The following is a 12,675-nucleotide window of genomic DNA, read 5'->3' on the forward strand; positions in this document are numbered from 1 at the left end:
ATGTTGCTAGCTAGCTAGCTCTCAGCTAACTTTCATATACAGCTCAGGACCACCTTTCCAGGAAATCAAGGAATAGTGTTGCACACAGTGGCCTGGGACCTCTTCCATCAATTAACAATCAAGACAAAAACTCTAGACATATCCACAGGCCAATCTGATCTGGAAAATAATGCACTTGAGACTCTTCTCAAGTCTCTAGGTTAAAAGTACCTGGGACACAGAGTGTCTCACTGAACCTGGAGGTCATCCTTCCCACTCAGGCTTTGACCTGAGTGCTGGCATCTGAACTAGGCTCAAATGCTTACATAGCAGGTGATTTACCCACTGACCTATCTCCCCATCTTTTCCCAGCTATCAGCTTTCTTAGCACTGACCAGTCACTTGTCTAGCCAGTCTTCAATTAACTACTTAAAGGACATTTTCAGGGTGAGTTGCTCATTAAAATAGAAAACATTAATCATTATATTTTAGTAAGCAACAATTTAGAACAGAGTTGGCAGCCTTCAACAAAATTCAACAGCTGGTTCTTGCTATGTTCCCTCAGATGTTGAAGAAAACGAGGAACAGATCCACTCAGTGAGAATGGTCAGAAGCTTTCCCCAACTTTCCATCTGTTCTCTGTGAAACGAAGGAGCAGTCTACCCTCAACTGAGTTTCTCTATGGGGACTGCAGTGTTGTCTGATTTTCAGTTTTCTGTTTGGTTGGTTAGTTTTGTTTTGAGGATTGTTTGTTTTGAGACAGGCTACACCTAGACCTGGCTATCCTGGAACTTGCTCTGTAGACCAGGGAGGCTGCAAACTCAGAGATCTGCCTGTTTCTGCCCCCTGAATATCCAGAAAGTTCTTTAAAACAGATTTTTTAATTAAAGGTTTTTTTAAAATGTATTCATCTTATTTTATATGCTTGCACATATTTTATGTAAATTTATATAAATTTTGGCTGGATGTATGTGTCGATGGTGGTCAGAAGACAGAGTTGGATTCCCTGGAACTGGAATTACTGGTGGTTGTGAGCCATCAAGTGGAGGCTTAGGACTTCCTCTAAAGCCAGTTCTCTGCTGGCTCTTAAAAGTTGAGCCATTATTCCAGGCCTTAAAATATCTTTTTTCTTCTTTTAAGATTTATTTATTTATTATTTTTATTTATTGGTATTTTGCCTGCATGTATGTCTGCGTGAGGGTGCCAGATCACAGGGAACTGGAGCTACAGACAGTTGTGGGCTGCCACGTGGGTGCAGGGAACTGCGCTAGGGTCCCCTGGAAGACCAGCCAGCGTCTTCCTAACTGCTGCGCCATCTCTCCAGCTCCCTAAAATAGCTTTTTAAGTTTTTCTTGGTTCTCTCTTTCTTTCTTTTTCTTTTTTCTCTGGAGACAAGGTCTCTGAGTAGCCTTGGCTGTCCTAGAATTCCCTCTGTAGACCAGGCTGGGCCTGAGTTCGTAGAAAGATCTGCCTGTCTCTGCCTCCTCTGCCTGTGCTGTGATTAAAGGCGTGTGCCACCACTGCCCAGCTGAGAAAATTTCTTTTCTTTTGTGTATGTTGAGAGTACACTCATGACTTCAGAGTCATACAGTTGGAGTTAAAGACGGCAGAACTCTGCTCCTCTGCAAGAATAGTCGTAAACACTCTTAACCTGCTCAGCTATCTCTGCAAGCCCACACTTAGGTTTTTGAGCCAGTCTTACACTGTATCCAAGGCTGGTTTCAAACTTGTGGCAGTCCAGCTTGAGTGCTGGTATTACAAGCAGGAGCTCTCTATTTAAACAAGTGGCCAATTATTTTTAGTTTTTGATACAGGGTGTCACAACGTACCCCTTGCACTCTCTTGCTACGCAGACCAGCCTGAAAGTGCCTACTAGAAAGTTTGGATCAAAAACTTACGCCACCGTGCTAGGCTTAAAATATTACTTCCCCTCCCCGCCCAGTTGAGGATTTACCTAAGGGTTTCTCGTAGCAGTCACGCTATCTCTGGGCCACTTTGTCGGCCGCTACGATTTAATTTTGTTTAAAGGAACAATCCAAAGCCAAAATGTGACCTTCAGGTTTTACCTGAGAGACAGACATTCGTCTGCCGCCTTCATAAGACACGGAGAACACACTTGCCTTTCGTTTAGATTCCCTGCGAAATGCTGGCTCTACATTCTAGAATACCTGCAGGAGGGAAACGGTTTGACACAGAACACAAATCTTTCTGGCAGCAACCTTGGGGCACGCTCAACCTCTCAAAGGCAGTCTCCGCCGGTAAGTTTGAAAGAAAGCTGTTGCTAGGAAACCGAGACCCGGCTCTCGGAAGTGACATCATCACAGGGCGCTGGGATCAAGGAAGAGAGACGCGCCTCTCCCGCTGCCCTATAAGGTGTTTTCCCATGATCCTTCCTTTCTCTTCGCCATCTTTCCTCCGGCCGGCCGGCAGCTATCACCATGAAGTAAGCGGGCGCCCTGTATCCCAATCCGCCTCCATCCTGGGGCAGAGCACCTGGGAATGGCTCTCTTTTGCGGCGTACGTCCTAACGGGCTTTGGCCTTTCTTTACAGGGTCGAGCTGTGCAGTTTCAGCGGCTACAAGATCTACCCCGGACACGGGCGGCGCTACGCCAGGACCGACGGGAAGGTAAAAGGCCGAGCGCCGCTGGGACCGATGGCAGTGAGGCCGGTCGGCCGGCCCTCGAAGGACCCGGGGTTCGAATGTGGGATGGGAAACCTGAGTGGACATGGACAAGAGCGTGAGCCAGGTCGGAAATGAGTGCTCTGTGTAACAGCCATTGGAAAGGGAAACGGCCAGGGCTCGGAGGTGCCTGGTTCCTTAATGGGCTTCAGGAATTGAGTCTGAGAGGGCTAAGAGCCATATTTCCTCAAAATTTAACGCCACCCGACCCTTGGCGAAGTGTAGACTTGTCTGCTCTTGAGAAAAGTTGAAATATGAAAACATTGATGCCATGCAGTTACCTGTCATTTTGTGTCAGAGAGCCATTTGGTCTCTTTATATATTGAGACAAGGGAAGTAGAATAAAAAGTGTATACGGATTTCGATCGCAGCCTTTTCTATTTTGTGTAAAAGGAGGGACTCACTTTAATGTAAATTTGTTAACCGCAGGTTTTCCAGTTTCTTAATGCAAAATGTGAGTCCGCATTCCTTTCCAAAAGGAATCCTCGGCAGATAAACTGGACTGTCCTCTACAGAAGAAAGCACAAGAAGGGACAGTCGGTAAGTAGAATACTGCTTCCTAGCCTCTGGAAATAATAAAATTAAGCTGTCAGATTTTACCATGTTAAATTTTGTTTAGATGAGATAGGATGCAGTGTGCTCTTAAAACTGAAGCATCAAACAAGTGACAGAAAATAAGTAACCACAGGCTCAGAATGCTGTGTTGAAATTTGAAGAGATTCCCCTCTAAGTTTGGTTTGGGTTGAAGAGGACCTTAGGCTTTAAGGTGTTGCGTTGGGTGGAGATGGGGTAAGACTACAGCTAATAGTTGAAAGGCTTGGCATGTTTGAGCCCTTACTAAGTAGATTCCAGCTACATATTGCAGTAAGTGGCACCGGGTGTGAAGTATGTCAAGTAGGCATGGTGGCCCACTCTTGTAATTCCAATGTTTGGGAGGTAGAAGCAGGAGGATCCGTAGTTCAAGGTCAACCTAGGCTATGTAGATCTTGATTCCCAAAGCAAAACCCACAGAGTATAGTTAGTGGAAGGATTAACTAGATAACTAATCTAATATATCCATTTTGGTGCATAAAAGTGGGTCTTAATGGATGTTGGTTAGGCTACAGGGGCAGGAACCCTGCTTAGTATGTTGCTGGAGTAAAAGGCAGCTGTTGTGATAACAGCACATTGATTAACTCAATATTTATTTTTTGTTTTGTTTCGTTTTTTATATTTTGAAGTAGGGTTTTTCTGTGTAGTTTTGGCTGGCTTGGAACTCTTTAGATCAGGCTAACAAAGTTATATGAAACTATAACATCTGGTGATTTCATTCTAAGTATTGAAAGCAGGTACTCATAATAAAATTTGGTATTCAACTCTTGGAAGGCTGAGGCAGGAGAATTGACTTTGAGACCAGCCAAGGCTACAAGGTAAAAGCCTTTCTCCAAAAAAAGGAGGTTGGTACTAGAACTTGAATGCTTTAAGCCAGAAAGTTCTTGACTTTAGTGTTCTTAAAAATAGTTGCATGTATATAAAGTATTTTAGTGATGGAACTGAAGTCTAAAAAAACAATTCCATTTCTCTTCTAGCCTGAAAATGGTCTTTTTTTAAAAGCATATTCCCAGACCTGTATTTTGACAGCAACCAGTTACGTGAAGTCTGCAGTGGAATTTTCCATTTGTTGTTGCTCCCCAAAGATTAGAGATATTCAGTCATAGGTATATATGCAGTGGGATAGTTAGCCCTTTAAAGGATGGGAAAACATCCAGCTTTGAAGACACTAAAGCTGATGATAGGCTTATCCTTCCTAATGCTTTGACCCTTCAATAGTTTCTCATGTTGTGACCCTCAACCATAGAACTATTTTCATTGCTAATTCAGAACTAATTTTGCTGATGTTATGGATTGTAATGTAAATATCTGATATGCAGCCACAGTGAAAAGGGTCTCTGAACCCCAAAAGGGTTCATGAACAACAGATTGAGGGCTGCTATTTTAAACCAATGACTTGTTTTCTTTTTCAGCGTTTATTTAGTTTTTTATTTTATGTACATAGACTGCATCTATGTGAGGAGGTTCGATCCCCTGGAACAGGAGTACAGATAGTTGTGAGCTGCCATGTAGGTACTGGGAATGGAACCCGTGTCCTCTAGAAGAGCAGTCAGTGCTCTTAAATGCTGGGCCATTTCTCCAGCCTTGACTTGTTTTCTGATGATGTCAGGAGATCCCTGTGTAAAGGTCCTTCGACTCCACAGGTTTTGAACCACTGTGAAAAAGGATAACTCCATTGTTTCACTTTTATGAAGTACCTAGAATAGGTAGATTAGTAAAGATTAAAATTAGAGGAGGAATAAAGAGTTAATTGTTTTAAGAAGGATTTGGGGTTTGAAATTATGAATATTTCTGGCATCTTTCTACTGTAAGACTTAATCTTGGTAAATTTTAAATTTATTTTTATTTTTTTATACTTTTGGGTTTTTTTTGTTTGTTTGTTTGTTTTGAGAGAGGGTTTCTCTGTGTAATAGCCCTTGCTGTCTTGGAGTCACTTTTTAGATCAGGTTGGCCTTGAACCCACAGAGAGCCTCCTGCTTCCTTAATGCTGGGATTAAAGGTGTGTGCCACCACCTACCGATCGGATCGTAAATTTTATTTTTAAGGAGAATAACAACATTATTTTTTATAAGGGCAATTTTGTATACACCTACCTTAGACAATTTTTCAAGAATATTTAATTGTTTTTGGACTTAGAGATACCCTGTGAGATCTTATTTCTCATAATAACTATGTTTTAGGTTTCCAGTATAGACTCTACAGCAAACTCTGGATTCCTGGATACTAATGCTTGGCATTTTTGTCGGAATCAATTATTTAGCTTGAGTAAACCGTTTGCTGGCTAAGCCCATTTCCTGAGTAGATTTTCTTAAGTCTATAAGCACTCTTGCTAAAATAGTTTAATGATAGCTTTGAGATTTCTCTGCACGAAGGTTCGCCTGCACCTGTAAGTGTAGCGTGTGTGTCTGCAGAGGTCAGAGAAAGTGTCAGATCCCTTGATGCTAGAGTTGTCAACCACTGTATCAATGCTGGGAACTGGACCTGTGTCCTTAACTGATAAAGCCATCTGTCTAGCCCCTAAAAATAAAGTACCATCCAACTGCTGAAGTGAGCCATTCTTCCTAAAGTTCAATATTTGCTGTCTTTTTTCAGTAGTAAAAATGCTCATTATTTGTGATACAAACTTTAAAACAAATTCATAACTTGGAGAACAATTTTATTTCATATAATTGGCATGAATTAATTTGTTGAGTATATTTTAAGTGCTCTTTGACCAAATGGCTGGGCATGGTGGTGCATGCCTCTAATATCAGCATTGGGAGGGTAGCTGAGTCAGGGCTATTCTACAGAGTTTCGGGATAGCCAGGACTACAAAGAGAAACATGTCTCAACACCTCCCCCCTTTAAGTTCTTTGACCTTAATTCCTACTTCATAGAGTAAGGTTAAGTCTTTGCTTTATAGGAAGAAATTCAAAAGAAAAGAACTCGCCGTGCAGTCAAATTCCAGCGGGCCATCACTGGTGCATCTCTTGCTGATATAATGGCCAAGAGGAATCAGAAACCAGAAGTTAGGAAAGCTCAGCGAGAGCAGGCTATCAGGTAAGATAGAGAGCAGCTATCCTGAACATTTCAGCCTTGAGCATGGTTTTGATTGTTTTGTAGCTACAGAAACCCAGTTTCACCTGATTGTTGGTCCTTAGCGGTGTAACAGACATCTATGCTCTAGTTTGCTAAACCCTAGTATTTACTGTACAATAAAATATGTTCTGCTGGCTTGGGTAATGGAATTTATTAGCAAATCTTTAGTTCTGGTGTTTGTGGGCTTTTTGCCAAGCTCTCCAAGTGAAGCCCTGGCTGTCCTTGGATTTGCTATCTTCCTGCCAGCTATATAATTTTAGGTATGTACCATTGTGCCTGGCTCTGGATTTTGGATTTCATTTACAAATATGAGGAGTATATATGATTTTTGTCTGAAACTCTACAGCTGTGTTCTTAAAGAGTAAAGTGTTTTGCTTAATGTTAATTATATGACACTACAGGGCTGCCAAGGAAGCAAAAAAGGCTAAGCAGGCATCAAAGAAGACAGCAATGGCTGCTGCAAAGGTAACTATGGGGACTTCTTGGGTTTCTTATAGTAGGAAATTTTATCTTTATTAAAAGGGTTAGGAAATGGCAGGTGCAAGTTTCTGTTGGAAATGGTTGAAGCTAATTTCCATGTGAATGGTTATATCTCTGGTTTCTAGTGAATCTTAACTTTAAATGTGTTAGGAAAAGGAAAAGAAAGATAGCTTTTTAAAAAATGTGTTTCTTTTTTCTGAAATGATGTGTTACTGTAACTCAGGCTGGCTTGGAACTAACAACTGGACTTTGAAATAGTCCTCTTTAGCTTGGATTATGGATGTGGTTCCTAGCACCAAGCTTGCCTTTTGTGTTTTTAATTTTATACCCTGATTAACTACAACAGTATGGGTTTAATCCAGCTTTTGCTAATGGTTAAATTTAAAGCCAGAGCTGGGAGGCAGAGGAAGGTGGATCTCTGAGTTTGAGGCCTCAGGTTACACAGAAAGACCTTGTCTCTAAAAAAAACAAAAGAAAAAATTTTTTAAATAGCCAGAGCTAAAAATATTTATGTCTTTTTGGGTGGGCAAGATGGCTCTGCCAGTAAAGGCACTTTCTACTAGCACTAGTAGTCCCTGGAACCCACAAGGTGAAAGGAAAGAACCAACTCCTATCATGCAAGCCCCTACCCCCTCCAGTGAATTTAAAATCATTCTGGGCCAGCAAGAAGGTTCAGCAGGTAAAGACACTTGTTGCAAAGCCTTGAATTTGATCTTTGAGAATTCTATGGTAGGAATTACTAACAATTCAGGATCCCACTTTGTATCTTCTTACTGTTGAATCTGTAACAATGTCTGATTTAAATGAACTTTAAACCATGGGTTACTTTGAAATTGATAAGGTAGTTAGATTAAGACAGTGAAAGGTATGTAAAGAATCTAAGGGCAAGGTAACAATTCTATGAAATAATGTGATGTGTTTTGTTTTTTTTTTTTTTTTTTTTTTACAGGCCCCCACAAAGGCAGCGCCTAAACAAAAGATTGTGAAGCCTGTGAAGGTCTCTGCTCCCAGAGTCGGTGGAAAACGCTGATTTGGTAGAAGAGAGTTTAAAATAAAGATCTGTTTCTGACTCTAGATGGTGTTGATTTTTTTTCTCCTTTCATGTAGTCTTTATTTTGGGTGGGAGTGGCTTAGCCACAGACCATGTGCTTAGCTTGCCTGACTTCCTAGGTTTTATCCAGCTAAAAATGTTTTATTCCTTGTTATGTGGTGGTGTACACATTTAATCTTGATCCTAGCACTCTGGAGGCAGAGGCAAGTGGATCTCTTTGAATTCCAAGACATCCCTGGCAATAATGCCTCCTAATATAACCATAGTTGAAGAGATGAAAAAAAGTGATATGGTTGTGAAATGTGTTTGAAGCATAGCTATGATCCCAGCACTTGGGAAACATAGGTCAAGGCTACTCTATTCCATGAATCCTTTTACTTTTCACTACCCCTAAAAATTTGGGGTTTTCTTGCAGTGCTAGGGATCAAACCCATTCATTGTGTATAGCAGGCATTAAAGACATTGCTTTTCCGTTACAAAACTTCAATCCTAGGATGTTGCAGTATTTTTTGTTTTATCTAAAATGCTAAGATAACCTTTCTTAGTGTAGTTTTTAGATTCAAGATCTCTGTAACCTCAGGACTGTCTTGCCATTTTAGTGTCAAGATTATATAGGATTTCAACTCTACACCCAGGTAGACCTTTCTGTTACTGTGGGTGCAGCGATTAAAGGTGTGTGCACTACACCCAGCTTTTTTTTTTTCCTCTTTTTGAGAAATGTTGAGACTGGTTGCCATTTTGGTCTTGAACTCAATACTCTTCCTACTTGGGTAGCACATGTGGCAGCTGTGTGCTACCACATGTAGCTTTTTATTATGTATTTAATGTATGAGTGCTGTTTGCATGTACACCTTTCTGCCAGAAGGGGACATTAGATCTGGGTTGCCGGGAATTGAATTCAGGACCTCTGGAAGATTAGCCAGTGTTAAGTGCTGAGCGATCTCACCATTTCTCAATATTGCTTAAATATGGTACATTGTACTTGTTTACTCGCTTTGTTACAAAACCATACCAAATTTTAAGTTTTCTTAAGAGTGGACTTGTGTATAAGGTATGCCTGTAAGCTGGAGACCTCAAGTTCAAGGTCATCCTGATGACTTCAGAGTACATGAGATCCATTCAACTGACTCCAACTACTCTACGCCACTCTCCCTCCAGTTGCACACCTGTTAGTGTATGTGTATACAAACGTGATGAAGCAGGGGAAACTGTAATTTCAGCATTTGAAAATATGAGCTGGTAGGATTGTTAAGGGTTTGAGATCAGCCTAGTAACAAGATTTTTTTCCCCAAAGAAGCCATTAATTTGTGTAAAAATGTGTGCACATGGAATGCAAACCTTAGCAAAGATCCAACTGAACAGAACAGTCTTCGAAGATTTGACATATGGCCCAGGAAGCCCACAAAGGGCTAGAAACAACTCAAGTTAAAGTTTGACTTAGTGAAATTAGATTACCAAAAAAAAAAAAAAAACTTGTAAAATTTACTGTTAACCTCCAAATACTAGATAACATTCGACTTTTTAGAAAGTGAACTGATCTTTTAGTCGTGTTTACCACATCGTTCTAACTGTATTCTCAACATATTAAAAAAACCTCAACGTTTTCAATGTGTAAGGGTCGTGAAGCTGCGCCCAGTACAGGCCAAGTTCCATAGAAGGGTTTGGCTACCTACACTGTCATGTGGGTGGTGGAAGGGTGATTTTCATTTGCACTCTCTTCCATTGTAGCTGATGGAAAAACCCAAATCACTGGTGTCTGAGCACACTGCCACCTGCTTGAACCTCACTTGAGATCCCATAAAGGTCTAAAAGCCTCGTAGAACTATATCCTCCAAGCGGAAAAAAATAATCAAGTCCATGGGTTGGAAAATCTGGAACTTTCTAGCTTCATTAGACAGCGCCAAGTGTCCCAGCATTACAAGAGCACAGCTGAATCAGACTAGTAAGGGAAAGTCTGGATTGCCGCTGCAGGTAATTTAATCATCTAAATAAGCTGGGACTGCAGAGTCGTTACCATAGTGACGGTTCTAGAAAAATCGTACTGAGGTTAATTCCTAACATCGAGGTATTTAATGCTTGATAATACTGCGACTGTCTGTGGCCCAGAAGCCCAGACGGTGGTAACTAATTACTAGTTTCAAAATCAGCGGAATCTAGTATATTGAGAGCCTCAAAACAGACAGAAAAACGGACTGATTTACTCTTTGCGGGGAAGGTCTCAGTTGAGGCAACAAACACCAAACTGCGCCAACACGTGGCTTTTCAGAGAGCGTGGGAAAGGGGAAAAAAAAAAAAAAAAGGAAACTGCCAGGACTTAAGATGCCGGCTCGAGACCCTCGTATCCGCCAGAAAGAGCGTACCCTCTTCCAAAATGTCCTCCTGCAGTATTGACGTCACTCCGATGGCTCCTCAAGAGCCAGAAATCGTGAGCCCTCCAATCAGGACGTAGGCCCCGCCCCACACGCGCGTCACTTCCGGTGGTGCAGCAGCCATTTTGTCAGTCGCCAGCGGATCCCGCGCGCTGCACAAGTGCAGTTCCCCCTGGTTACCAAGTCGTCCGTTCTTCCTTCGCGCCGCGGGCGCCCTCGAAGAGCGCCCACCAAAGGCGCAGCCGTTCCTCCTGAAAGTGTTGCCGCTGCTGTTGCACCTACACGGAGCCAGAGCGCTGTCTGCCTTTCCCTACCACTGACAGGCGCCCTGAGGGCGCTGCCACCAGCGATGTCAAGCGAGGAAAGCTATCGCGCCATCCTGCGCTACCTGACGAACGAACGTGAGCCTTATGCACCGGGCACCGAGGGCAATGTCAAGCGTAAAATCCGCAAGGCTGCCGCCTGCTACGTAGTGCGCGGCGGGACTCTGTACTACCAGCGGCGGCAGCGGCACCGCAAGACGTTTGCGGAGCTGGAAGTGGTGCTGCAGCCGGAGCGACGCCAGGGCCTCATAGAGGCGGCACACCTGGGCCCCGGAGGCACTCACCACACCCGGCATCAGACCTGGCATGACCTGTCCAAGACGTACTGGTGGCGAGGTGAGCGCCGGCCCGGGGCGACTCGGTGGCGGGCTTGCGGGGCCACGGCCCCGCGTCGAGGCCTGCGTGCGTGCGCACTCGCGAGCCGGAGGGGTCGGGCAGGGCTGGCTGTCCCCCTGGCCAGCCGGCGTTCGGCTGCGCGGCGGCCGCGGGACCCAGCCGAGCGGGCGGGGGACGCGAAAGCAGCCGCACTTCCCAACAGGAAGGAGGCCCGGGAGGCTGGGGGCGGACCCTCGCCCGGGGTGGGGCTTCGGGGGCTTACCCCGGGGCCGGGCCAGCCGGCGGGGGTGTGGCGCGGCCTCTCTGGGCCCGCCCCCTCAGGCCTCCGGGGAAGGGCGGGAGGCCCTGAGGCAGGGGCTTTATCTCTCTTTTCCACTTATCGCGGGAGGCTTGGCCCAAACCTGGGGCTGCGGTCTCCAGCGAGTGCCGCTCTGGTTTCTCCACTGGGTCTGGGGGTCTCTGAATCCCTTTGCCCGCATTCCTCTTGAGTCTGCAGCTGCGACGTGGAAAAGCAATGATGTAGTTAATAGGAGGGACTGTGCGCAGTCGTCTTGAGTCTCGGTTTAGAGCATAAGGTAGTCTTAAAGATTGTCAGGTGCTTGTTTTTCTTGGGAGAAGGGATGAGACAGACACGCCATCAGAAGAGATTTCATTAGGAAGAAATATGCCATATTTGGCTCCCCCCGCCCCCTCTTGTTTTCCTCTTCTCGCCTCAGCCTCTCTAGTGTTGAGATCACAGCCCTGACTCACCAATCACGGCGATGATGTCGCATTTTCTAATGTTTTCATGTTCTTTTTGCGAAAAAGGCCCAGGGAACTGTGCAACCCTATGTATGTTGAGAAAAGATAAAAGGTAACTGTGAGTCATTGAGTGGTTATTTATTTCTCTATTTGAGGCAAGATCTTACTAGTTACTCAGGCTGACCTTGAATTAAGGATCTGAATGCCTCAGCTAGGATTACAGTCCTGTGCCACCAGACCTGACTTAATTGATTATTTTGGGGTCAGAAAATAACCCTAATGTTTCTTGATCTCTTGGAAAGCAGATGAGAGCAGAACAGTTTGATTTTTTTTCTTTTTAATTTCTAAAAATAGTTGTATGTATATGAAGGTTTTCCCTGAATGCGTGTGTCAGCTGCCCACGGAGTCAGGATTGGGTATTGGATTCAGAACTAGAGTTAGATGGTTTTGAGCCACCATGTGGGTGCTAAGAATTGAACCCTGGCCCTTTGCAAGAGCAAAAGTACTCACGAATGACTTGTCTCTTCATTCCGTCTAATTTTTTAAATAAGTTTTTTAAAATTATATTTTGTGTGGTATTATACATGCAAGCCAGGGTTGGCAGCAAGGGCCTTTATTTGTTGAACCATCTTATTTGTTCTAGATATTTGTTTATGTTTATTAACTTTGTCATCAAACCTATTTTAGGAACTCTAGGACCTATTTTAGGAATTCTACGGTAATCCTTTTGTTCCTTAGAGAATTCCTTTGTGGATAGCAGCCCAGATTTATACTAGTCTCATACAGTTTTCCTTAACATTTAAAAAAATTTTAGATTATTTACATTTTGTGTATGGGTGTTTTGCTTGTATATACATGTGTGTGTGGTGCCTACAGAGGTCAAAAGATACTGGATTTCCTGGAACTGGAGTTATTTATGAATGGGTGTGAGCTACCATGTGGGTGCTGGAAATCAAACCTTGGACCTCTGCAAGAGCAAAAAGTGCTCCATTGCTCCATACTGCTGGCCATATCTCCTAGCAGCCTATATGATCTCCTAGTCCTTG

The 12,675-nt window shown here is 43.5% G+C and overlaps 2 protein-coding genes across 2 annotated transcripts in view; both read left to right on the forward strand.

Annotated features, from left to right (window-relative positions):
- Nucleotides 1–2,307: 2,307 nt before the first annotated feature.
- On the forward strand, nt 2,308–7,883 carry Rpl24 (ribosomal protein L24). Its single transcript, XM_021660379.2, has 6 exons — nt 2,308–2,422; nt 2,531–2,606; nt 3,090–3,200; nt 6,154–6,290; nt 6,731–6,794; nt 7,759–7,883. The coding sequence occupies exons 1-6, from the start codon at nt 2,418–2,420 to the stop codon at nt 7,837–7,839; spliced, it is 474 nt and encodes a 157-aa protein (XP_021516054.1). The 5' UTR covers nt 2,308–2,417; the 3' UTR covers nt 7,840–7,883.
- A 1,694-nt stretch (nt 7,884–9,577) lies between these two features.
- Nucleotides 9,578–12,675, forward strand: part of Zbtb11 (zinc finger and BTB domain containing 11) — a 38,984-nt gene continuing 35,886 nt past the window's right edge. Inside the window, exon 1 of the mRNA XM_021660374.2 lies at nt 9,578–10,888. Coding sequence (XP_021516049.1) covers nt 10,579–10,888 — 310 coding nt within the window. The 5' untranslated portion in view covers nt 9,578–10,578. The remainder of the gene's footprint in view (nt 10,889–12,675) is intronic.

The sequence above is a fragment of the Meriones unguiculatus genome, chromosome 17, assembly GCF_030254825.1.
Source record: "Meriones unguiculatus strain TT.TT164.6M chromosome 17, Bangor_MerUng_6.1, whole genome shotgun sequence".
In the NCBI taxonomy this organism is placed as follows: domain Eukaryota; kingdom Metazoa; phylum Chordata; class Mammalia; order Rodentia; family Muridae; genus Meriones; species Meriones unguiculatus.

Coding starts and splice junctions, on each gene's coding strand:
- Rpl24 (XM_021660379.2), top strand. Junction 3,201..6,153: donor AGCACAAGAAGGGACAGTCG/GTAAGTAGAATA, acceptor TTTGCTTTATAG/GAAGAAATTCAAAAGAAAAG. Junction 6,291..6,730: donor CAGCGAGAGCAGGCTATCAG/GTAAGATAGAGA, acceptor ATGACACTACAG/GGCTGCCAAGGAAGCAAAAA.